General features: G+C 39.1%; 1 protein-coding gene across 2 annotated transcripts in view; it reads right to left on the bottom strand.

The window, feature by feature from the left end:
• The window catches only part of WDR19 (WD repeat domain 19), a 78,448-nt gene that overhangs the window by 33,336 nt on the left and 18,991 nt on the right, over positions 1–26,121 (bottom strand). Inside the window, exons 9-21 of one of the 2 annotated variants that reach the window (XM_005897346.3) lie at positions 25,914–26,087; positions 22,359–22,429; positions 21,497–21,669; positions 21,295–21,409; positions 20,267–20,373; positions 19,193–19,315; positions 14,269–14,418; positions 12,222–12,369; positions 11,888–12,092; positions 9,073–9,232; positions 8,774–8,884; positions 4,372–4,481; positions 278–335 (exon numbers count right to left, since the gene is read on the bottom strand). In XM_005897346.3, the coding sequence (XP_005897408.2) occupies positions 278–335; positions 4,372–4,481; positions 8,774–8,884; positions 9,073–9,232; positions 11,888–12,092; positions 12,222–12,369; positions 14,269–14,418; positions 19,193–19,315; positions 20,267–20,373; positions 21,295–21,409; positions 21,497–21,669; positions 22,359–22,429; positions 25,914–26,087 (1,705 nt within the window). The remainder of the gene's footprint in view (positions 1–277; positions 336–4,371; positions 4,482–8,773; positions 8,885–9,072; positions 9,233–11,887; positions 12,093–12,221; positions 12,370–14,268; positions 14,419–19,192; positions 19,316–20,266; positions 20,374–21,294; positions 21,410–21,496; positions 21,670–22,358; positions 22,430–25,913; positions 26,088–26,121) is intronic. The other variant, XM_070372272.1, reaches the window with a different exon arrangement.

The following is a 26,121-nucleotide window of genomic DNA, read 5'->3' as shown; positions in this document are numbered from 1 at the left end:
TACAAATTTTACTCCCAACCTCAAAAAAAAGCTCATATTTAGGGTCCAATGGAAAACAATGCTTTTTCCGACAGATAAAAATATTGTCAATGTCAGTTTTTAAGAGTTCAAAGTGTTTTAAAATGATTTAACTATGTCCTTGCAAAGTTGTTAATAAACTGAAAAAAAAAGGCTCACCTGCTTCATACTAAACAAATAGAATGCAAATAAGATTATTTCTTACAGGAAACTAACAACAAACTCTAAGATAACTATGCATATCTTCATTCAAGGTTACCTTATTATCACCTGTTATTCCTTTCTCATAATGAGCCAAAGCATTTGCATAATCACCTCTGAAAAAAAAAGAGAGTGAATTTTAATACACATTTAAGCATCTTGTTTACATATACAAGATTTAAAAGATACTCTGTCACTGAGTTGCTTAAGCACATGAAAGGCGTGATACACAATGTTTATGCATGCGTTCTTTGAAGTGCAGGCCAGTATTTTGCTACTTGAAAAATAAGTATTAAGCTACATTATGCTAAGAGTGTAATGTACTAACTTTGTAGTATGCTAGGCATTTTGGGGAGCTACATTAAAATTTTGGGGTCACTTTTGATTAATTATCTCCTTTGGGGTTCTAAGGGACTTCCCTAGTAACTCAGTTGGTAAAGAATCTGCCTGCAATACAGGAGACCCGGGTTTGATCCCTGGGTAGGGAAGATCCCCTGGAGAAGGGAATGGCAACCCACTCCAGTACTCTTGCCTGGAAAAATTCATGGACAGAGGATCTGGTGGGCTACAGTCCATGGGGTCACAAAGAGTTGACACGACTGTTCGACAAACTTTCCTTTCCTCCTTTCCTTTAGGGTTCTAAAGACAATCATGAGACCATGAAAAGCAATGCTTCCCTCCCCCCCCGAATACCCAGTATTTATAAGTGCAATATGTATTGAGAGAACCTGTAGAAATTAAGGAAAATACTGGGGATGACAGTATTAAGGGCCCTGATTCTTATTCTGATAAAAAGTATCATGTTGTTTGTTTAGTCACTAAGACCTGTCGGACTCTGCAGCCCCATGGACTGTAGCCTGCCAGGCTCCTCTGTCTGGCTATTTCCCAGGCAGGAAATATGGGATATCCCAGGCAGGAATACTGAAGTGGGTTGCCATTCTCTTCTCCAGAGGATCTTCCTGACCCAGGGATCGAACTCTTGTCTCCTGTCTCCTGCATTGGCAGGCAGATTCTTTACCACTGAGACAGCAGGGAATATAAATGATACCACTCCCCCTTCCCATGATGGATGCTAATATGGATCTGCATATCTAGAAGTCATATTTATTACCTCAATTCATTCTTACTGCTTGGAACAGGATGGATCAGTGATTGCTTAGTATCCATCTGGAGATCCATTGTACTTTAAGAAACTATCTCCTCCAGAATAAATTAATCAGCTCTGAAAAATCAGCTTAGACCAGTCAACCTCCCTCAGCTTCACTCAATTTCCTCATCTGTTGGTTACAAGGAATTTGTTGGACAGCCCAGAGCTTCACAGTCAGCAGTGTTCCTACGTGGGAATTTCTAACGTTGCCGTGCTACGCTTAGTCGTGTCTGACTCTTTGCAACTCTATGGACTGTAGCCCTCCAGGCCCCTCTGTCCATGGGGATTTTCCAGGCAAGAATACTGGAGTGGGTTGCCATGTCCTCCTCCAGGGGATCTTCCCAACCCAGTGACTGAACCCAGGTCTCCCACACTGCAGGCGGATTCTTAACCATCTGAGCCACCAGGGAAGCCCCAAATACTGAAGCGGGTAGCCTATCCCTCCTCCAGGAGATATTCCTGATCCAGGAATCAAACTGGGGTCTCCTGCATTGCAGGTGGATTCTTTACCAGCTGAACTACCCAGGAAGCCCAGGAATTTCCAATATTTGGACCCAATTACATCAACACAGATAGAGATGTCTCCTGATGGTTCCTCCTATTAAGAGATGCTAAACTGAGACTTGGGAACTCTTACTTTATTTTTATGGTATTTTAGTTCATGTACTTTATTTAATTATTTTATTTTGGAACTCTCATGTGGCTCTAGCTCATGATTCTAATGTCAGACTGGAGAGCGAATCCTTCCCACAGATGTCAGATGGGTCCTTCTTTGATCTAATCAATGTGTTGGCTGTAGAATGAAACAGACTCTTGGAACTGAGCAGAGGCCCAGGGCCTTAGAATCAAAATCAGCAGCTGGTGGGACTCCTCTGGTGGTCCAGGGGCTAAGACATCACACTCTCAATGCAGGGGTCCTGGCTTCAACCCCTCCCTGGTCAGGAAACTAGATCCCACATGCCATAACTGAGAGGTCACGTGCCACAACCAAGAGCTGGTGCAGCCAAATAAATTAATGTTTTTTAAAAATCAGCACCTGGTAGCTACTGGGGTACTGGATTATCACAAGAGTAAGTCTCCTGATTTGGGTGTTGGGGTGCATACCTAGATCATACCTAGATCAGGACCCAGGAGTCAGCACAGAAACAGCAGTGAAAACTATGGAAACTGGTGCCTTCACAGTCACATGTTGACCAAAAACGGTTAAAAAAGTATCAATACATCAGACTTTCAACTGGCTCAGCTCACCTGACTATGATGAGACAGCTTTTGAGGGTTTGCTACAAAGACTGATTCTCCTGAAAGGAGGAACAGTGGAAGTTTTCTGGATAGTTCCAGAGCTTCCTCAAGTGCCTGTGCTTAGACCGGGGAGGGTGGGTCATCTCCCAGTGCAGTGACCCTCTTCTCTTTACTCTCAGCCCCAGTCACTCTCAGGACACAGATGCAGGGCCAGGGCACTGAGGCCTCCTCGCCTGTGTTATGCACTAAGGTTCCTATTTGTTCTTTTCAACATATTGGATTAACTTTGTAAGGGGCAGAAATGTGATAAATTTAGATTAAGATTGACTAAGAAGAAATAAAATCTCCAAAAAGCTTTTATTTGCAAAATGGGGACTTTTAAATAAGGTATCCTGGTTAGAAATGAAAGAGTACTTTTTGGTGGAGTAATTTCTGCAACTATTATCTGTCAATATTCTCAATGACTATAAAGTCTATATGAAAATAAAATGGAACTACATAAAAATGATTTTTAATGTTAGAACCATATTTTCTTTGTTCAAGAAGCAGTGTTTTTCCCATTTTATAATTTTTGAAAATGGAATATATCCTATAATAAATCACCCAGTTATGATGTGGTTGTCATTGCAACTACATATACTTGCAAACTTATATTTGTCAATAAATGATTCATTGCTTGTCTCTGCAGGTATCTGCATTAGTGACATTAACCACAGCTGAATGGGAGTTTCAAATTGGATCTTGAAATCCCTCTAAAATTACACTTTTAGGCAGGACTGAAGTAAAAATGTATAGTCTATTAATTAAGACTATTGACAATCAAGACTGTCTAGCAATTAAGAACCAGAGAAGGCAATGGTACCCCACTCCAGTACTCTTGCCTGGAAAATCCCTTGTGGGCTGCAGTCCATGGGGTTGCTAAGTCGGACATGACTGAGCGACTTCATTTTCACTTTTCACTTTCATGCATTGGAGAAGGAAATGGCAACCCACTCCAGTGTTCTTGCCTGGAGAATCCTAGGGATGGGGGAGCCTGGGGGCCTGCCCTCTACGGGGTCCCACAGAGTTGGACACGACTGAAGCGACTTAGCAGCAGCAGCAGCAATTAAGAACACTAGAAATTTCTAAATCTCTCAGAAGAGATTATGGCATTTTCAAAGGTAGGCAAGATCTGTGAAGCATATTCATCATGCATCAGCAGGGCTTATTACTCAAGCACTGCACCTTCACCTTGAAAAGCTTCTGGCTTGATTTGCAACATGAACTGATGAATTTTTATCCATGTGCAATTCAATTTTAAAAAGCAGAAGTACAAGTTGAAGCAAATAGAGTTGTGGAACAAAGCCTGGTATCTTTCACCATGCCTTGAATTCACACTGCAAATCCTCAAAGTGTTCAACGTGGTCAAGGTCATGATCGTAGATTAAGGAAAGCAGAGTCACCTTGACACTATGTGTAACTGTTGTTGGCCAAATGTGTTTCAAAACAATATTTCTCAATTCAAAACAATTCTAAATATGGAAAAGGCTTAGACCCAAACTGAGATTTTGATGCTGAAAGGGAGTGGATAGATACATGGATAAGACATCATTAGTTAGAATAAAACATTTTTGGATGTATAATTAATATGGTTTTTTTTCCACCTAAGAAGCTACTATTAAATCCATGTAATTATTAAATCAATGGCCTTAAAATGAATAGGAGTTTAGAACTGAAGATATTCAATAATTAGTTACTGACTGAAACATATAAAGATGAGGACTTACGTGAATTCAAGCTGAATAGCATATTCTTTTGATATAAACGGTATTTGGTCTGGGGCTAAACGTTTTGCCAATTGTAGAGCGCTGTCCCAGTGCTGCAGATCCCTTCTCATCTATTAGAAAAAGAAAGATATTAATTTCAAATAGCAAATTATTCTGCACAGTTACCATATAGTGCTGGTTTTAATAAAAGTGATTACATTCCCTGGTGGCTCAGTGGACCACTGCCAAGGCAGGGGACATGGGTTTGGTCTGGGAAGATCCTAAGTGGTGAGCCACCACTACTGAGCCTGTGCACTCCAGGGCCCGTGGCTATTACAATGGTTCCTGGCCCTCCAAAACTCAATCCTAAACAAAATCTTATTCTCTTTAGTATTTAATTTGTCTCAATAGGAAAAAATTAAATTGAATTTAAATTAATTCAATCAACTAAATTAAAACTAGTATTTCTTCTTAGAGGGGAGATAATAAAGAAAAAGTTGAGAAATACTTTACTATAGGAATTGATCTTATTTTCTGAGAAAATCTGAACCTGTATCATAAGATGAATAGTAGCAAACATAAATAAAATGTGAATATGTCTTTCTCCCTGGCTCCTGAGGTCTTTTATCTGTGTCTGGTACACAATTCCACAATTCCAAAATTGTATGTAATTATTTTATATTGTTAGGTTAATCATGTTCCCATTATGGCTTGAAATTGTAATTATCTTTTATTTTTTATCTGGCTATAGATTGTGAAAACTGATAAACATCTTTTTACTATTGTGATTATGTAACTATTACTCACTTAATACCACTGTATTATGATTGGTCAACAGAAAAATTACAGAATTCTGTATCACCAAAACTATCATTTAATAGAAAAACCTGTAATCACTTTTTAAAATTCATATGCATATCAGAATTATCTTGGAATTTTTTTTTGAAAAATACAAGTACAAATGCCCAGGTATTTTTTTTTTTTTTTTTTTTTGCTAAAGTTCCAGTTTCTAATGAACAGCCATGTTATCAGAGAATGGCATTGAAACATGTAAAATATCATATGTGAAACAAATTACCAGTCCAGGTTTGATGCATGATACAGGGTGCTCAGGGTTGGTGCACTGGGATGACCCAGAGGGATGGGATGGGGAGGGAGGTGGGAGAAGGGTTCAGGATGGGGAACACATGCACACTCAGGGTGGATTCAAGTCAATGTATGGCAATACCAATAAAATATTGTAAAGTAAAATAAATAAATTAATTAATTAAAAATAAATAAATACACCTGGAATATACAAGGATCTTTCCTTTTTATCTAGTTTGTTTCATTTTTTCTATTTCATATTTAGTGCTCCCATTTCATTTTGTTCATGTTTTCCAATTTTCCATCTTTTCTTTTTTTGGATGTTCTTTCTCAAGTGTTTATCAAGCATAGTAGAAAAGCTTTTGTAAACATATATATATATATTTTTAAAAACGTATGAATTTTTGCCTTACTAAAAAATTAATGACATTTTGATTCCACTTGTTTTTCTTAGTATGAATAGAACGCTAGATTTCCAAATTAAAACAGATACGCAACAAGCAACAAAGGTTTACTGTATAGCACAGAGAACAGAATGATGTAATAACCTATACTGGAAAATAATTTCAGAAATAACGTGTATATGTATAACTGAGTCACACACACAAAAAAGAATTCTACTTTTTGAAATTGCCAGTTTTTCTAAATGTCCTATGGACATCTAATAACATATGAGATACAAAATTTTAAATATATTTATGTAGGATATGATTAGGGCTTCCCAGGTGGCACTAGGAGTAAAGAACCCACCTGCCAATGCAGGAGATATAAGAGATGTGAGTTCGACCCCTGGGTCTGGAAGATCCCCTGCAGGAGGGCATGACAACCCACTCCAGTATTCTTGCCTGGAGAATCCCATGGACAGAGGAGCCTGGCAGGTGCAGTCCAGTGGGTCACAAAGAGATGGACATGACTGAAGTGACTTAGCACACAAGCACACAGGATATGATTAACATAAATTAATTAAATATAAATCTATTATATTTAAATTATTAATGACATCATTCAAGATGCTCCTATTCTTTTTTCTGCACTTGATAAAATAGTCTCAGAGAAATGTTAATATGTCTCACTATGATTATATATTGCTTCTTTTCCCTTTTATTTCTTCTGATTTTTGCTCTATGTCTTTTGTTTCTTTGTTAAGTGTCTAATGGTTTATGATATCTATCTTCTTTGTGAATTGTTCCTTTTATCATTAAAATATTCATCTTTGTTTCATTTAAAATAAATAATAAAAAACCATTAAAGAGTAAACCATTAATCTTCTGGAGTTCATTCCTCACTTTATTCACCCTTTGTACAGAATTAACAATGGCTAACATTTTGCAAGTGATATTTTCTACTCTAAGACTTTAGCCTATTTACTTTCCACAACTAGGTCTTTTATAATGAGCTGTTCCTGTGCCCATTTTAGGGATCCAGAACTGAGGCAAAGAGAGGCTAGTTTTGTACACACAGTCACTGTTAGTGTGTGGCAGGGCTGAGCAGTAGGACTTTGCCTCCAACGTTTTTACTTAGCTAACATGTCAGCCTTCAAAGTGAGGTTAAAGGAACAATGGGGTGCAGTCACCTCTTCCCATTGTGAAGCCATCAGCTTAAATCCTTTACGAAGCCAGGAGCACGTGACAAGTGTCCACAGCTAACGCAGAAGAGCGAGGATGACATCTCTGCCCTCACTCAGGGAAGCCCTGTTCCTACTCCAGCACATACCAATCCAAGATCTGAAAATTTCTCAGGGTGTCCCCAGTCATCTCAAATAATATTGTGAGTGCATGCGTGCTAAGTCGCTTCAGTCACGTCTGACTCTTTGCAAGCTCATGGACTTGCAAAGTAGCCCACCAGGCTCCTTTGTCCATGGGATTCTCCATGCATGAATACTGGAGTGGGTTGCCACTTCCTACTCCAGGGGATCTTCCTGACCCAAGGATTGGGTCACATGTCTTTCATCTGTTGTATTGGCAGGCGGGTTGTTTACCACTAGTGCCACCTGGAAAGCCAATAACACTGGAACATCATCTAATTTTTTTCTTAACATTCAGTTCACTTAAAATTTAAAAATGAAATTTGCTGTGGCCAAAACTTGCAAAACTAAAGAGACACAGATGTATAGAACACTCTTTTGGATTCTGTGGGAGAGGGAGACGGTGGGATGATTTCGGAGAATGGCATTGAAACATGTATAATATCATATAAGAAACGAATCACCAGTCCAGGTTCAATGCATGATACAGGATGCTTGGGGCTGGTGCACTGGGATGACCCAGAGGGATGGTACGGGGAGGGAGGTGGGAGGGGGGTGTTCAGGATGGAGAGCACGTGTACACCCGTGGCGGATTCATGTTGATGTATGGCAAAACCTACAATATTGTAAAGTAATTAACCTCCAATTAAAATAAATAAATTTAAATTAAAAAAAATGAAATTTGCTATAGAACAATTTGAAAAAGAGAAGTCGTGAAATCAGTAGCAAATATGCTTTCTTTATGTGGCTGTGGAAATGTTAGCTGAGGTGGAACAAAGTTAGTGATGAAAGCCATCATCTGTGTCTTTACAGTCAATCTGGCACCGTTCCCAAAGATCTAATCTCATTCTTACGTCTTTACGGCAACCCTACGGGCTAGATATTATTATCCCTCCTTTAAATGGGATCTAGGGCACTGAGACATGGAATAACTTGCCCAAGGGCACAAAGAGGTGGGATTTGAAACCAGTCCCGTCCAACTCTGAAGTCCACGTTCTTAACTGCTCTTCTACACAGCCACAGTTCTCTCCTACCTGTGTGGCCCTAGGTCCTGCATTCTGTTCTGGCCCTTCCCTTGTAATGCTCACCTCTGGGAAACTGGTGATGATACACAAGCCTTAGCCTCCCCTTCTTCACACACAAGAGAACGTCACACAGTAAATGATAAATGTGCCTCAGGTTTCCCATTTGGAAAAAAGAGAAAATAATAGTATTATCTCACAGGACTGTTGTGAGGGTTGAATGAATTAAAATATTTATGTGAACACTTAGAAAAGTACCTGGTACACGTAAGCACTCAATAAATGATGGCTGTTTTCATTTGTATGTGTTTTTGTAAGTTACAGAATCTGTTCTCTTTAGATACACTCTGACTCTAAATTAATGGGTAATGTAACAATACCATGCCTTTTACTGCTCCATAGAAAGCAGAGTGAAAATACTTCTAAGGTTAATGAATACTCAGGGGTTCTTGAAGCTGAAGTCTGAGTTCAAGGAGGGGGAAGGCATGTGGTGCCTGGTGCTGAGAGATGTTAACTCTTTAAAAGAGGTGAGAGCCTCTTTGTGCGTTCTTTCCCTCATCTGCTGCCTTACCTCAAGGGCGGCAACAGGGCAGCTGGATGCCAGGTACAGGTCCTGAGCCAGGTTGAAGTCATCGCTGAACATGGCAAGGTGTCCTGCCAGAAGATTGTAGTCCTCTATTCCCTACAAATAAAAACAGTTTTAATGAGAAGAAACTCAAGGGTTTAATTTTTTATTTAAGGACTGTGCTTAGGAAGAAGTGGTAGTATCTATCAGTTTTTGAGCTAGGTAAGACTAACTGCAGAAATTTAAATGCTTGACTCAGTATCATTTAAATGCGAATCTGATAATTCCCATAAGATGCTGTTTACCTTTATTTGTTCCAAGGACATCACCATGCCAACGTTTCCAACAGTGCGATAAACACGGATTGCAAACTCCACTTCCATGTGGTGTAGACAGGCTCTGGCCAGTTCATTCCAAGCAGCCTGGTCATTGAGAATCTTGCACAGTTCCCAGGCATCAGGAAACCTGGCATTTGAACATATGAGCATAATCAAGGAGCTCTATTTGTTTCCCACTAGGCAGCTTTTAGACTGTATGTAATTTAATGTTATGCCTTAGATAAATTTCGCAAAATATTTTTCAATCTTTAATCATTTCCAAGTTATAAAAGAACCACATAAACTTTTCTTCCTTTTTTGTATAGATGTTTTTTCCTGAATTTATTGAAGTAATCTGAGTCTACGCTGTGTGACCACCCTCCCTCATCAGTAACTAATTCTACTCATTTATTTTTTGGTTTACTTAACACACATGAAAATTATTTCTGCTGTCATGTAAGTCTAATAACATTAGTATTCTATTCCTATAAGCTGGGAAATTTAAAATAGGTCAGCCCACTATGGCCTGCAGCTTCCTGCTTTGGGAAATAAAGTGAGTGGAAGACAGCCACTAGCCCGCCTACCCTTTATGAGCTGTCTGGGCTGCTCTCACTCTGACAACCAACCTGGGCAGTTTTGATGGACCCTATGGCCCTTAAAGCCTGAAGTACCATTTTGACCATAACAGAAAAAGCTTGCTGACTTCTGGTCTAAAACTTAACCACAAATGTCAATGAGATTTTTGTGGGACTCCTATATTAATGAATATGTCACCCTCCCCATCTAGTCATCAATCTAGTTTCCACTCAACACACACTCACTGAGCACTGTTATGTGCCAGGGTCTGTGCTTGGAACCAAGATGTAAGTATCAAATGCAGTCACTGTCCTTAGGTGGTCACACTTGGGGAAGGCAGAAGAGACACGTGAGCAAACAGAGGACTATGACACAGGATGACAGAGGTACCAGAGTGCCTATGATATGTGCATCTTTGTGCTTCGTGCTTTGCATACATTATCTCGCTGGATCACCCTAACAACCCTATTCCCTATGTATCATTATTATTTCTCCTTTATAAAGGAGGAAAGTGAGGCTTAGAGGCCTTAAAAAGCCAGCCTAGTGGTAAGAGACAATGTGCCCTAAACCACTCTGCACACCAGATCCTGGCTCTGAGGCAACACATGAGAAAGGCCTCAATCTATACTGCCAGTGGTCAGGGGCTTCAAGGAAGGCTTCCTGGAGGAGAGGGCTTTGCTGAATGGTGGAGAATGAGGCGTTACTACCTACACAGACAGGGAAGGGCAGTCTAAGATGCGAAAGCAGCACATGCCAAGGCAGGAAATCATGAAAAATTATTGAGTTCAAGCAGTCAGTGGACAGACAGCAGTGGAGGAGTCGGGGCAGGTGAGGCTGGTATTAAATCAGCAAGAGCTGAGTGTGTCAGACTGAGGTCCCTGAGAAATAAGGGTTTCTTCCTAAAGGCAATGGGAAGTCACTGAGGATCAGACTCACATTTTCCAAAGTGTACGGACAATAGATTGTCTTGAGGCTACCTGGAGAGAGAGCCGTCAGAAGTCGCTCTGCTACACGTTACTCCATTGGAAGGCCTGAGTTAAGGTGGAGGAATAGTGGAGGAGAAAAAGACCTGGGTGTGTTTGGGTGTGTATGCATGTGTGTGGGTGTGTATACATGTGTGTGGGTGTGCGCTGTAGGGCATGTGCACAACATGATTTGGGCAGGGGGAGAAAAGGAGGCTGGGAAAGATGATGACGCGGGTTTGAGGAACTCGTGGACTCCCAGCTACACAGGACTGGGAGGTACTGGTGATACAGGTTTAAGTCAAGGATGCATATTCTGGAGTTAACCTCATATATAAGGTATTGAAACCACCTTTGAGGAGATTCATTCTGGAAGAATAATTAGAGTGAGAAGATAAGAAAGGAGCCCAAGGGACCCTGAGGAAGAGCAACATTTACACAAAGGAATTCACAGTCACCCTAAGAGGTGAGAGGAAAAAGCAGGGGTAGCTCAGACGGTAAGGCGTCCGCCTACAATGCAGGAGACCCAGGTTCGATCCCTGGGTTGGGAAGATCCCCTGGAGAAGGAAATGGCACCCCACTCCAGTACTCTTGCCTGGAGAATCCCATGGAAGGAGGAGCCTGGTGGGCTACAGCCCATGGGGTCACAAAGAGTCGGACATGACTGAGCGACTTCACTCACTTGAGGAGATTTACTCTGGAAGAATAATTAGAGTGAGAAGAGAAGAAAGGAGCCCAAGGGACCCTGAGGAAGAGCAACATTTACAAAAAGGAATTCACTGTGGTCCTAAGAGGTGGGAGGAAAAAGCAGGGGAAAAAAATCTCAAGTAAGATAAAATCTAACTTTGTTATAATGAAATTAAGGGAGTGTTGAAATAATTACATTTATTAGAATTTCACAATAACTGTGCTATTTGGGAGATTAGAAACTTTTTGTTCTGATGGGCTTTTCCCATAGTACAAAAGCCCTTCCTTTAGAATTTACATATATTCTCAAATCGATCATATCTGAGCCTCATGATAATCCCGTGAAGTAAATGAGGTAAATACTATTATCTCCATCTTTTTTTTCGGGTCATGCTGTGTGGCATGCACGATCTTAGTTCCCCAACCAGTGATCGAACCTGTGCTCCCTGCATTGGAAGAGTATAGTCTTATTAATCACTGGATGGCCAGGGAATTCCTTTCCATCTATTTTCACAAGATTTGACCTTTAAAATCACAAAAGGAAATGAGAAGCTCCACAAGAAGTGTTTAAGCCATACCTTTTCAGCATTAAAGTCTGTGTCAGCACCTGCCTCAGTTCATGAGGCCCCACGTCTTTTAAAGTGTCGAGGAAGCGGTGAGTGCTTAGGTAGATGTTGTTTATTTTTCCACTCTGGGTCTGGCAGGTCAACTCTCCATTATATAACAGCAAAGGTTTATGAGAGAAAGGAACTTTGGTGCCACCAGCCAGAATGACCTTGGATCCTATATTATAAAACAGACACCTTAATGTTAAAAGCTAATACTCAGCAGACACATTAAAAAAAAAATGTTTTAATTTTAGTGCAATGGAAATGTAATTCTCAACAAACAAACAAAAAAGTGATTAAGTACCTTGGATAGTGTCCTTGTGAAAGACATACGTGTACACCTTATCGTCATCATAGGCAATAAATACACCTTTATCCATTGGCCAATTTTCCCAAAGAACACCTTTAATGGTTGGTGAAAAGTCTGGAATCTCATAGGTAGCATCATTAACCTAAAAATTGAGGATTTACAGATTTTACCCAAGTCTGCACTTAAACCATTATCATTTGCCTTGGTAGGATGGAGCTTGTCTGCAGCCTTAGCTGGCAAAGCTTACCAACTCATATTCAACTTGCCAACATCCTAAGATAAATGAAGAAAAGTTTCTTTTCCCCTTTCTATAATGAGCATAGCTTGCAAAAAACTGTAGTTACATGCAAAATCAAGGGTTTTATCTAAAATTTGGTGAATTTGCCAGAAAAACTACAAGTCTGGACACAAAACTTCAGGTTAAGAAAAAAAGTTGAAGTTGCTCAAAATGATAACAGAAATATTAACTATGAACACACTTGTGCTTAGAGAATTTCCAATAATATTGGGTACAGAAATGCTCCAACTAGAGAAGAAACAAAATAATTCATACACGATTTGAGATCTAAATAAATTCCACTTGGTACATTTTATTTAAAAACATGCATTCCAACAATGTATTCCAACAAACTGTAATTACAGTAATATAAGCTATTAAAAAAAATCAACCCATATATCCCTATAAACTCAGGCAGATAGGCTTACATATATATCCTGAAAGGAAATCTCTACAAGATTTAATTTCCTTATTAAGTAGGGGGAACTCAAGGTCATCTTTACATTCAGGTTGTTTTTCCTCATTTATTTTGTAACTGAGAAATGGGTTGGAAAGAACTAGAATATTAGGAATTTTGAATAAATAATCCAGGCACTTCTGTGGAAATCTGTTACACATTTGTCAAAGAAAGAAAAGAAAAGAAATAAAGAGAAGAGAAAAAGAAAAAGGGAGGAAGGAAGTTTTACTATCTAGGAGAGTATATCGTGAGTGAGAGCTATCTTCAGGGAATGTGTCTTCACTGTGGTAAAGCTAAGACACCTGGGAACAGTTACTAAGGTTCAGTCCAAGCGCAGCTGTAGGCTGTGTCAACTATGAACAAAAATATACTAACTGAATATCAAAAAAAAAAAAAAAAAATCCAAGTATAGTAAGCGAGATAAAACCACACTATTTCCTTTTTTCTAAATTTAGCCTTGTAAAAATTAAGGATGTTTAAAAATAGGAGTAACTAAATCTAAAAATCTTCATCAACCCTGACTATTCATTGGAAGGACGGATGCTGACGCTCCAATACTTGGCCACCTGATGTGAAGAACTGACTCATTGGAAAACACCCTGATGCTGGGAAAGAGTGGAGGCAGGAGCAGAAGAGAGTGACAGAGGATGAGATGGTTGGATGGCATTACCAACTCAAAGGACATGACTTTGAGCAAACTTCTCCAAGATAAAAACTTCCTTTATCTTGGACATGAGATAGTCAAGGACTGGGAAGCCCGGTATGCTGCAGTCCATGGGATCGCAAAGAATCAGACACAACTGAATGACTGAACAACAATAAAAAAAGTCTAAAAATGGAATCATCTGTTTTTAAATCACCTAATTAAAAAAAAATATTTCCTCTGTGTTCAGGATCTTTAAGAAAAGAGGAAAATCAACTGGGGTGGGCAGAAAGGACAGGGAACAGTCCTTGCTCTCTGAAGCTATTGCATTTCCAGAGAGAAAATTCATGTTACCTGAAGATACACTGTAATACTGTGCCATAAATAAGGTTAAAATGATGCAGAATAAGAACTATTTTTTCCATTAAAAAGTCTAAGATTTTTTAACACTTAAAAATTACAAAATAATGTAAAAAGTTTTCTAGATGAAAACAGTCATGAAAACAAATCACAAATATACCACAAACATAATAACAAAGTACTATAATTCTCGGCACTGTTTTAGAAAAAGTGATCTTATATATGAAATATATTTTAAAAACACTTTTTTCTTCATCTGTTGCCATTTAAAAAAATAACTATTTGAAAACTTTTCTAGACTTACTGGACAGTAGACATATCCATCACTTTTTTCATCAATGAAAACTAATCTGGTCCCATTTGGGTCAGGAAAAATCTTTTTCACACTGACGGGATGTCGATAATCATTAACAAACTGCCAGTCTTCAATGTAGAAATACTGAATGACACCAGTCTAAAAAAATCCAGTCACAGAAATGAAAGGCTGTCAAGAAAATACTGATTTTTCAGCATTTATGTTAAGCATATTTCCTAATTTGAAAAAAATAAGTCATATTTTTGATCAAGGAAGAGTCTAAAAATATTTACTATATAAGCAAAGTACAGATCCAAGAAAGTAAGTTAAATGAGTATGTACATCTAACTCAACAGCCTATTATTAGTTCTAATATCCTTAGTCATATTAAAGCTTAATTGATTTTCAGATTTCCCACTTGTAAGAAATACTCTTATTGGTTAAGAGTAACTTTCAAGTTATATTATTTTAAATATTTTTGCTGTAAATAAATTAGAAAATTAAGTTTAAAATAAACAAAACCCCACAAGATACAGTCATAGTTCTCTAATAACAATGAACACGTAGACATCAAAATTTAAAAATATACCATTTATAATCACTCAAAAAAATGAAATACTTAGGTGTAAATTTAACAAAGCATGCATAGGACTTGTGTGTTGAAAACTAAAAATCACTAATGAAAGAATGCAAGAATATCTAAATAAATGGAGAGGCATACTGTGTTCATGGATTGGTATCAGAATAAAGATGTTATTTCTCCTGAACTGATATACAAGATTTTTTTGTAGATACAGACAAGATTATTCTAAAATTTATATGGCCCTGCAAAGGAACTAGAATAGGTAAAACAGTTGTGAAAAAAAATGGGAAAACCGGTCTGTTAATTTTTTTTTTTTATAGCTACAGCAATCATTGTGTAGTACTGGTGGAGGGACAGACACACAGACCATTGGAATAGACTAGAAAAGCCAGATTGTTATCAAGGATTAAGGATAAGGCAAAGGCAAGAAGAAAGTGGGTGTGGAGATAAATGCAACATGAAGGGTCCTGGTGCTGACAGAATTGTTCTGTATCTTGCCTGTTAATGTCAATACCCTGGTTGTGATAGGTAATATAATGTTACCATTGGGGGAAACTAGGAAAAGGATTTATAGGATCTCTCTGTATTGTTTCTTATACCTGCATATCAGTCTACGATGATCCCAAAACAGAAAGTTTAATTAAAATAAAAACACATGTTAACATCTTACATTTCTATTCAGGCCAAGATGGTGTGACTAGACTTGACTTGCCCACCCAAAAGAACCAAAAATAACAGACGAAAGACATGAAAAATGATTTTCAAGATACTGGAATAAGGCAACACAGGATAATGGTCTCTTGGAGATGGGAAACAAGATAAGTCCTGTGATTGCTCCAGTTTTTGCCTTGGGAGAGTTTTCAAGCCATGGCAAAGGGAGGGAACATGCAGGTGGAGCACGACTCTGAGTTGAGGAGATAGAGCTGAGGATTCAGTGGGGCAGAAGGGAGTGGCTAGACTTGCAGCATATAATACCAGAGAGCAGAGAGATGCACTGAGACAGAGCACTGAAGATCTTCAGAGGGTCCACCTTGAGTCTTCAGCAGAGTATTGATCACTGCACACTTATGAGAAAATTGTCAAAGCCAGGGAGAAGAACCATCCAAAGGCATTAGAGGAAACAGTGACTGGCACTCACACAGAATTGGGAACAGTGACTGTTTTCAATAGGCAGATTAGAAAACGTAATTCACAGGATACTGGGTGGAGTACTCAGGAAGATCTTGCCTCAAAAGTGGGAAATAATTAGTTGTAGACTAAGCAGTGTTTCAGGCTTCCCTGATGGCTCGGTGGTAAAGAAGCTGCCTGCCCATGCAGGATATGACACAGGAGATGGGGGTTCAGTCCCTGGGTTGGGAAGATCCCCTGGAGAAGGAAACAGCAGTCCACTCCAGTATTTTTGCCTGAGAAATCCCATGGACAGAGGAGCCTGGGGGCTATAGTCCATGGGGTTGCAAAAGGGTTGGACACAACTTAGCAACTAAACAACAAAATGAAAGTAGTGTTCCACATCTGCCTAACAAATCACAAAAGCCAAGACTCAAAAGGATCAGACTGTTCCCAAGCAAATTACCTGCATTCCGGAAACAAAGCTCACAAGTATCTTTAGGAATACAAAACATCCAGCACCCCCAAATGTATGCAAAGAAGTAGGAAAAAACATAACCCATGTTGAGGACAATAATTAATCAAAACTGACCCAGAACTGACCCAGATATTAGAATTAGCAAATAAGGTAACTAAAACAGTTAATATAATGGTATGGCATATGTTTAAATAGATAAATGGAAGATATAAAAACAGATTCTAACATATCTTCTGCAAATGAACTATAGTGTCTGAAGCTACTGGCAGATTCAGTATGACAGGAAAAAAGGCTGCTGCTGCTAAGTCGCTTCAGTCATGTCTGACTCTGTGCGACCCACAGACAGCAGCCCACCAGGCTTCCCTGTCCCTGGGATTCTCCAGGCAAGAACACTGGAGTGGGTTGCCATTTCCTTCTCCCATGCATGAAAGTAAAAAGTGAAAGTGAAGTCGCTCAGTCATGTCTGACTCTTAGCGACCCCATGGACTGCAGCCCACCAGGCTCCTCTGTCCATGGGATTTTCCAGGCAAGAGTACTGGAGTTGGGTGCCACTGCCTTCTCCAAAGAGGCTAGTAACCTTGAAATACAGCAGTAGAAATTATCTAAAATGAAACTGAGAAAAAAAACAAGTAAAAAAATTTAAATAGCATCGACTGTGGGATAAGTTAAAGCGGTTTAATATATGTGTAATTGGAGTTTCTGAAATTGGAATGCAAACAGAGGGGGGGAAAACATCTTTGAAGAAATAATGGCTGAATATGTTCCAAATTTTATTAAAGCTATAAACCCTTGGGTTCAAAGAAGCTCAACAACCCACGCACAAGAAATATGGAGAAAACTACATCAAAGCACATCACAATTAACTTACTCAAAACCAGCAATTAAGAGAAAATATTAAAAGCAGTCAGAGGAAAAAGACAGAGACACACAGAGGGACAACGATAAGAATGACAGAGATTTCACTGGAGTAAATGTAGGCAAGACGACAGAAGAGAAGACAGAACATCTTTAAAGTACTGAGAGAAAAAACCGTTCATGGAAACAACCTAACATCCACCAACAGATGAACAGATAAAGAAGGCGTGGTACATATATACAATAAAATATTACTCAGCCACAAAAAAGAATGAAATAATGTCATTTGTAGCAACATGGATGGACCCAGAGATTGTCACACTGAGTGAAGTAAGTCAGACAGAGAAAGACAAATACATGATATCACTTATATGTGGATATCATGATATTATATACACTATATATATATAAGCATATATATATCTATATAGCTTCCCTGCTTATTTTATAGAGTTAATGAGATAAAATAAGTGAGATCAGGGCTTTATAAACTGTTGTGTGTTATACAAATATACTATTAATTTATTTACTACTTAGTTACCATATCACCACCACTTTATCTGATACATGAGACCTACCTTACTTGTGTATATAAGCTCAAAAACTGATTTGGGGTCAAATTTAAATTTAAAAAGTCTCTCTTCTGGCAATAAGCATGTTTTAAAATATGCTCTTTAAAAAAAACATTGTGAGAAAACAGAACCTTTGAAACAGTGATTAATTGCTTTTCTAATGAAGGACAGGGAAGCCTGGTGTGCTGCAGTCCATGGGGGAGTCGGACATGGCTGAGCAACTGAACAATAGCAACAAATGTGGAAAATAATGCCTTTTTTTTAAAACCAACTTAGTGAATTCTTCTAGAGGCTAAGCGAGGTAACAGGTATGATATGCTTTGAAAAATCTTTAAAAGTTTTTACAAATATAAATGCTATTACTAAACTATGCTTTATGTATACGTGGCTAATGTAACATTTAAGAGTACAGGGTGTTGGTGGTTCAAATGACCAAAAGGTTGAAGTGGGATTCTCAATATTCAATTAATTTTAATTAAATGCCCGCTAAATGTAGGCACTGGACAGCTAAAGTCGAATGAGGTGTCTTACATGTGTCATCAAATTAAATCCTGAAAGCATCAAGATAAGGAAAATGAGACTGGGAAGTGTCAAGCAACAAGTAAGAGGACTAGTATTTGAGCCCGGATTGTCCAGACTCCAAAGTCTGTCCTTTCCATTGCGCCATCAAAGTTGCTTATAGTTACAAAAGCACTTGATGATAGCAAATCACACCAATGTGCTCTGCTAAGTCACTTCAGTAGTGTCTGACTCTGTGCGACCCCATAGACGGCAGCCCACCAGGCTCCACCGTCCCTGGGATTCTCCAGGTAAGAACACTGGAGTGGGTTGCCATTTCCTTCTCCAATGCATGAATGTGAAAAGTGAAAGTGAAGTCGCTCAGTTGTGTCTGACTCTTAGCAACCCCATAGACTGCAGCCTACCAGGCTCCTCCGTCCATGGGATTTTCCAGGCAAGAGTACTGGAGTGGGGTGCTATTGCCTTCTCCACCAATGTGCTCTACATACATATATAATAATTTTTTGCATATATAATGCTTCCCAGGTGGCTCAGTGGTAAAGATCCTGCCTACCAATGCAGGAGGCATGGGTTTGATTCCTGGGTTGGGAAGATCCCCTGGAGGGGGAAATGGCAACCTACTCCAGTATTCTTGCCTGGATAATCCCACAGAGCAAGACTATAGTCCATGGGGTTGCAAAGAGTCGGACACAAACAAGTAACTGAGCATGTATGCACATATAATATCTATATAACATATACACACACACACATATAATAAATTACAAGGTAAAAATGAGAAATTTTCCCACGTTCTATATTACAGACGACAACACGTACATCTGTGCCATAGATGAGGAAATCACCAGTTAAGGCATGACATAAAATACGGCACTTATCATCCACTGCTGGGAAAAGTCGCGTCTCACGTTCTTCTTGAGCGTCCAACATTTCACTTTCTATCTAAAACAAAGAATAATAGTGGCTCATGGACTTAACTGAATAAATCTGGTTTGCAACATCTAGTGGGTAAGGGAGAGTCTTTTTCTTAAATTCAACTAAATATTCAGGCTCACCAGATAAACCACTTTACTCAGAAAGGTATCAGGCAGGAACCCAGCTTGCCAGCAAGGCACATTAAATATCCCTTTTAACGAGTCTCCCTGATGGCTCAGATGGTAAAGAATCTGCCTGCAATGCAGCAGACTGGGTTTGACCCCTGGGTTGGGAAGATCTCCTGGAGAAGGGAATGGCTACCCACTCTAGTAATTCTTGTCTGGAGAATTCCACGGACAGAGGAGCCTGATGGGCTACAGTTCAAGGGGCTGCAAAGAGTCAGACAGGACTGAGCGACTGACACTTTCACTTTCTTTAATGGTAAAAGTGTTTGCAGTAGCCTCTGCAGTTGTTCTGTAGCTAATCTCTTTGGCGTCCCAGAAGTAAAGAGCCAAGAAATACATGTGCGAAGTGTCCTGGTTGAGAAGCCCCATATTTCAAGGGCCAACATCTCTTGAACAACTCATGGGGCATAGTTTCAGGATCCCCACCAGTGACAGGACCAAACACATGGGTCAATCCATTCCAGGAAGCCAGACCTATGGCATTTTTTACATCAGTTTTTACAACTTACTTATAGTTCCTTCTAGACACACTTTACATGGCCATTTTTACATAAGCAATGTTATGAGCAGCACAGCTGAAACTTTGTTGGGTTTCTTGGGAACAGAGTTAAAGGGTTAATTGAGGGTTAATCTCATGCAGAAGGGTAAAGAGTTTTGTCAATTCTTGTCACATACGGCTTTCTAGCTAGTCTGTACATGGTCGCTTCTTGACCAAAGTTCTTGATTACAAAACATTAGGCTATTCATTGTCATCACTGACCTAAGCAGGCCATGGGACACCAAAAATACTTACCAAATGTAACTGGACTTTGCCTTCAAAAAGTGCAGACGCATAGTCAGAATAAAGGCAAACACTGGCTACTGTCCCCAGATACTCCACATCTTTCAATTTTTTAACAGCTGTGGTAATCAAAACAAGAACAAACTCAATAAAATATAAACAAAATGATCTAATCTAATGATCCGCAAATAAGTTTTAAATGTGTGCCTTTGAAAGAATATTCTGAACCTGAAAGTTTTATTTTAGCCATTCTCAAGAAAATCTTAGTTGCCATATAAATTTGCCTTTAGGAATTTCATAGTGGTTCACAAGAAACAAAGTAATAAAAAATAGAGTCAAAAAAATAAAAAAATAAAGTCACTTGCAAAACGACCAAAAATTAAACCTTAGTGACAAGAAGCTTAATGGAACATCTGAGGATAATTCTCAGGCTGGCTCTATTCCTGAGGGACATCTGACCTCCTGCAGGAAAGAGGTGGAGGAGGAGAAGAAAAAGTGAGGTTCCCTTCAGATGTCAGTGGTCATTCAAAGCATACAGTGGGGCGGGGGGCGGTGGGGGTGGGTGGGGCGGTGGCAGGTAGGGAATTAACATTTACTCAGTACCTACCAGACCAACAGGGGCCTAAGAAAGACCAGGCACAAAATAGATTACACATTTTATTCCATATAATTTTTCTCATAACCCTTTTCAAGTAGAAGAATCTTCATTTTCCAGATGAGGAAACCAAGGCTCAGAGGGGTAAAGAATTTGTCTACAGTCACCCAGCTAAAAGGGGCAGAAGGGAATTTGAACCCAGGGCCCAATTCTAAAGAACACAATCTGCTCAGGATACCAGTGTCTTCACAACAAAGATAAAGAACAAAAGAACAAAACAAAAATTTTTAGAAGATTAGCAAAAAACCATTTAAGCTAAGAGAGAGATGTCTGAAGAAAAAGAAAGATTTGGTCTTAAAAGAAACTATTAGTGCTTCCCAAACAAACAAACAGACAAAAAAACAAATTATATGTTAGATACGAAAACAACTGGATTTAGACTTGCCATTCTCTCCAAGGACATAAAACCAAGCTCGATTATTCATTCCCACAGCCAGGTGATAAAGTCCCACCGCTACAAAGTTGGGCTCCACGTCGACAGAAACTGTGATTGGCAGTTCCTATAATAGAGAAAAGTAGCAGTAGTGAATCAACTGTTAACACTGTTTTAATTTTATTAACAAATAAAGATAATACTGTTTTTGTACTCCTTCAACAGGGTTGGCTACGGTGACTTCAAGGAGGGAGGTGAGGTATGCAATCCTGGTGCTGCAGGCATCTCCAAGGATGGGGAGCTTGGTTAGGAACACGTGCAGTGAGCCCCTCTGGGTGGACAGTGCCAGCAGCTGGCCATCATCTGTCCAGGACAAGGTACTCAGCCCTGAAATGATGGAGCATATAAAGGATTATTTAAAAACAGATATGCTGTTACAGGAAACCAAGCACACTAAATATCTTAAGCTAGCAGAGGCATAAAAATCTTCAAAGTTTTAAAAAAACAGTGGAAGTAGCTTTTATTTAGACTAGGACATTCATCATGGATTGGCCTATGAGCAGGAGCCCTGATGCACTCAAAACTGGCTCAAAGGGAAATATATGAGAATTTAGATTTTGCAACTGGATTTGGGATAAAATACAACAGAAATCTTTGAATCAAAGTATATTCACATCCTCCTAGTCAAGAAGTTTTTTGTTTTTAGTCACTAAGTCATTTCCAATTCTTTTGTGACCCCATGCACTATAGCCGGCCAGGCTCCTCTGTCCATGAGATTTCACAGGCAAGAGTAATGGAGTGGGTTGTCATTTCCTTCTCCAGGGGATCTTCGTGACCCAGGGATTGAATCTGTGCCTCCTGCAACGGCAGGTGGATTCTTTACCACTGAGCCAACTGGGAAGCCCAGTCAAGGAGTATGACTCAACATAATCACTAATAAAGAGGCTACTTTAGGGAATTCTAGTGAAAGGTGTTAATTTGCTTCCTCCTACAATGAATGCAAACCATACATTAACAAACACATTACTCTTTTACTAAAATGATCAAATGCCAATTTGCTTCAGAAAAATCAATACCTTTATGTTCATCATCCAGGTTGACTATAGCATACATGTCTTTTAATTCTGCCAAGTCATGGATTTTAATGCTGAAAAAAAAAAATATATATATATTTTTAAATATGAGCACTAAGTTAAATTCAAGCAATTATAAGCTATGGAACAGGTCAGTGTTCTCCAAAAAGGGAGGTACAGGAGGATCTATAGGGTTAAGGTAAGAAAATATTAAACTTTCTATATTTAATTATATGTTCTTTAAAATTTTTGTTTGTTGATAGGGGGTGGGAGTGGTGCCCAGCTTAGTTCTTTGATCTACAGTCAGGAACAAGGAGGCTGAAGATCCTGAGGAAAAGTTTGAGTAGGCAAACTTGCCCCTGAGCAGTACTGATTATTGTAAAATGAAGCAGGTTTCTCTTTGCAATGTGTCCTCCCCTCCTCTCCCCTCATCCACTGCTCCAAGAGTTCGTTCCTACAAAAATAAACCAAGTATAACAGAAAGATTTGGAAAGGCCTAGGTGGAAAGCTCTGAAAAGTGGAGGCATAATGTTACTTCAAAGGGTTTTTGGGAAGGGTAAGTAGGCTTATGCAAGTGAAACCTGTGTGGCATGATGTTGGGACCTAAGAGTGGTATTTCTTTCTTCCTGTCTCCCTTCCTCTCTCCTTCCTTTGTCCCTTCTCCACCCTCCCAGTGCTTCTTCTTCATATATTTTCCATTTTCATTTAATTAAATTTTTGATATAATTGTAGGTCCACATGTGACTGTAAGAAATAACAGAGAGAACAAAGAGCCCAGAAGTAAATCTGTACACCTACAGTCAATTACTCCTCAACAAAGGAGGCAAGAATACACAATGGGAAAAAGACAGTCTCTTCAGCTAGTGGCGCTGGGGAAGGTGGACAGCTGCATGTAGATCAGATGTTAGAGCACATCCTCAAAGAGGGGTGCGCACCCTCCTGTGCACACCACCCACAAAAATAAACTCAAACAGCTTAAAGACAAATCTAAGACAAGAGAGTATAAAACTCTTAGAAGGGAACATCGGCAGAACATTCTCTGACATAAATCACATCAATGTTTTCTTAGGTCAGTCTAGCAAGGCAACAGAAATAAAAGTGAAAATAAACAAATGTGATCTAATCAAACTTAACAAGATTTGGCACAGCAAAGGAGACCATTAAAAAAAAAAAAAAATGAAAAGAACCTACAGAATGGGAGGAAGTATTTGCAAATGATGCAACAGACAAGGGCTTAATCTCCAAAATATATAAACAGCTCATACAACTCAACAAAAAAACCAAACAAACCAATTGAAAAATGAGCAGAAGACTGTAATAGACATTTTTCCAAAGACAACATACAGATGGCCAGTAGGCACATAAAATGTACCCTCGACTGAGTTGCTTCCTATGTTCCAAGTCATCAAATTGCTGAGTATAAAGTGGTTTGTAGGATTGCTTTGTCAGTGGTTTTCAGATCTGTAGTGATACTTCTATTTCACTCATGATATTGGTGAACTGTATTCTATTTTTGTCATCCTTGCTAGAGATTTATCAATTTCCCCCCCAAACCCCTAGCTTTTAAATTTTTTCCCTATTTTCAATTTCTGCTCTTTGTTACTTTCTTCCTTCTGCTCTGGGCTTGTTTTGCTCTTTCTAGTTTTTTTGAGATAGGAACTTAGATAATTGATTAGATGTCTTTTCTCTTTCCTCTATATCAATTTAGTACTATAAATTTTCTTCTCAGCACTGCTTTAGAGAATGAGATCGTTGGATGGCATCACCAACTCAATGGATATGAGTTTGAGCAAGCTCTGGGAGATGGTGAAGAACAGGGAAGCCTGGCATGCGTGGGGTCACAAAGAGTCGGACACTACTGAGTGACTGAACAACAACAAATGTACATTCCCATTTTCACTCAGTTCTACGTATTTTCTAGTTTACTTTTAGATTTACTCTTGGACCCATGAATTATTTGGAAGTAGGCTGTCTAATTTCTAAGTATACAGAGAATTTCCTGTTATCTTGTTACCAATTTCAAGTGTGATTACATGATGGCTTAACACATTTTGTATGATTTCAATTTGTTGAGGTTTGTTTCATGCTCCAGGATATGGTCTACATTGGTGAATGCGCCACGGGTGTCTGGGAAAAATGTGTACTCTGCTGTCGTTGGGTGGAGTGTTCTGTAGATGTCCGCTAGGTCTAGCTGGTTTATAGTGTTATCCAAGTCTGCTGAAAGTTTAAGTTACACCATGATATAGCTGTCTTGGCATCTGTTTTGTTTGGCCAAGTGGCCTGCAGTGATCTTAAATGAACACTCGTCCCTTCATGCACATTCATGCCCTTCATAGCAGCCCACAGTCATAAGCAAATGTAAGTTCCTGATGTGATTTCACCAGTAGCCTTTGTGACCAACACCTTCACTTTATCTACTCAGTTATTTCCCGTTTCTGTTGCCTTCCTTTTATTTTTGACATTCCAAGTTTCATTCTGTCATCCGTTATCTCCTATCTGAAGAACTTCCTTCAGTAGTTCTTTTAGAGGAGGCCCACTGGCAGTAAATTCTCTTCATTTTCCTTCATCTGAGAATGTTTATTTCACCTTCATTACTGATTGCTATTTTTACTGGATATAGATGGAAGTTTGGTTGACAATTCTTTTCTTTCAGCAGTTTAAGAATGTTACGAGTTTCCTCCTGGTCACTACGGTTTATGGTGAGAAATCTGCTGTCATTCAAAACGTTCTCTGGCTACTTTCAAATCTTTTCTTTGCCTTTAGTTTTTAGCAGTTTAACCATGATGAGTCTGGGCCTACATTTCTTTGGATTTACTCTTTTTGGGGGTTGCTGAGCTAGTATAAAATATAGGTTGTCTTTTGTCAAATGGGAGATGCTTCCAACCTTTATATTTGAGATTTTTATGACACAAATGTTAGATATTTTGGTAGTTTCAAGGTCCCTGAGGCTGGTTTTTGTTTTTTTTTTTTAATCTTTTCCTCTGTTCAGAATGGGTGTGTTCTCTTTACTGCAAGTTGAGCCAGAACTAAAGGGCTTCTTTCAGAGCTCTCTCTGTCTCTGCTCCAGTGCTTACGTCCAGGTCTCAGGCTGCCTTGAGTCCTGGCTGAGAGAGACCAGAAGACACACAGGAGACTCACCACTGGCTCAGCGGTACTTCAAATGCTGGCTTTCTTCTCCAGTCTGCCTGCTACTATTTACTTTTCAGAATCCTTACATAGCTGTTTCATGGGTTCTCTACAGGTTTTATGGCTGTATTTGGTGAGAGAGACAGGGTCAAGGGTACTTACTGCCTGTTACCCAGAAGTGCCCATTTTATTTTTATGACTGATTTTCAAGTATACTCCATTTTAGGTTTTGTATTTGGTACACATTTAGTATTTTAGGTTTTACCCTGAGTGTTCAAGGCAAAGATAAAAATATCTTAGAAATTTTCAACTGCAAACATGTTCTAATAGTGCAAGTATGGTGGATAGATTAACATTAGTTAACAACATCCTGTTAAATCTCTTGACCATTCCTTAAATAAGCTTTCCTAGGAATATGTGAATATAACTTACCAGTTATCACCACACGTAGCAGCTTTGTTAAGGGTCTGTGATACTGCAATACTGGTTAGACTGTCTTTATGGTCACGAGCCTGAAATATCTCTTGACCGATCTCCCGAATATGAGTGGAAATGACAACAAAAGTTCCACGTGAAAAACCAATCATGATGTAGCCATCACCGTACCTACAGCAACAAAGGCAGTAATACAGTAAAAGGA

This window comes from Bos mutus, chromosome 6 (genome assembly GCF_027580195.1).
Source record: "Bos mutus isolate GX-2022 chromosome 6, NWIPB_WYAK_1.1, whole genome shotgun sequence".
Classification (NCBI taxonomy): Eukaryota; Metazoa; Chordata; class Mammalia; order Artiodactyla; family Bovidae; genus Bos; species Bos mutus.
Note: the sequence above shows the minus strand (reverse complement) of the source record. Positions and strands in the feature narration are given on the sequence as shown.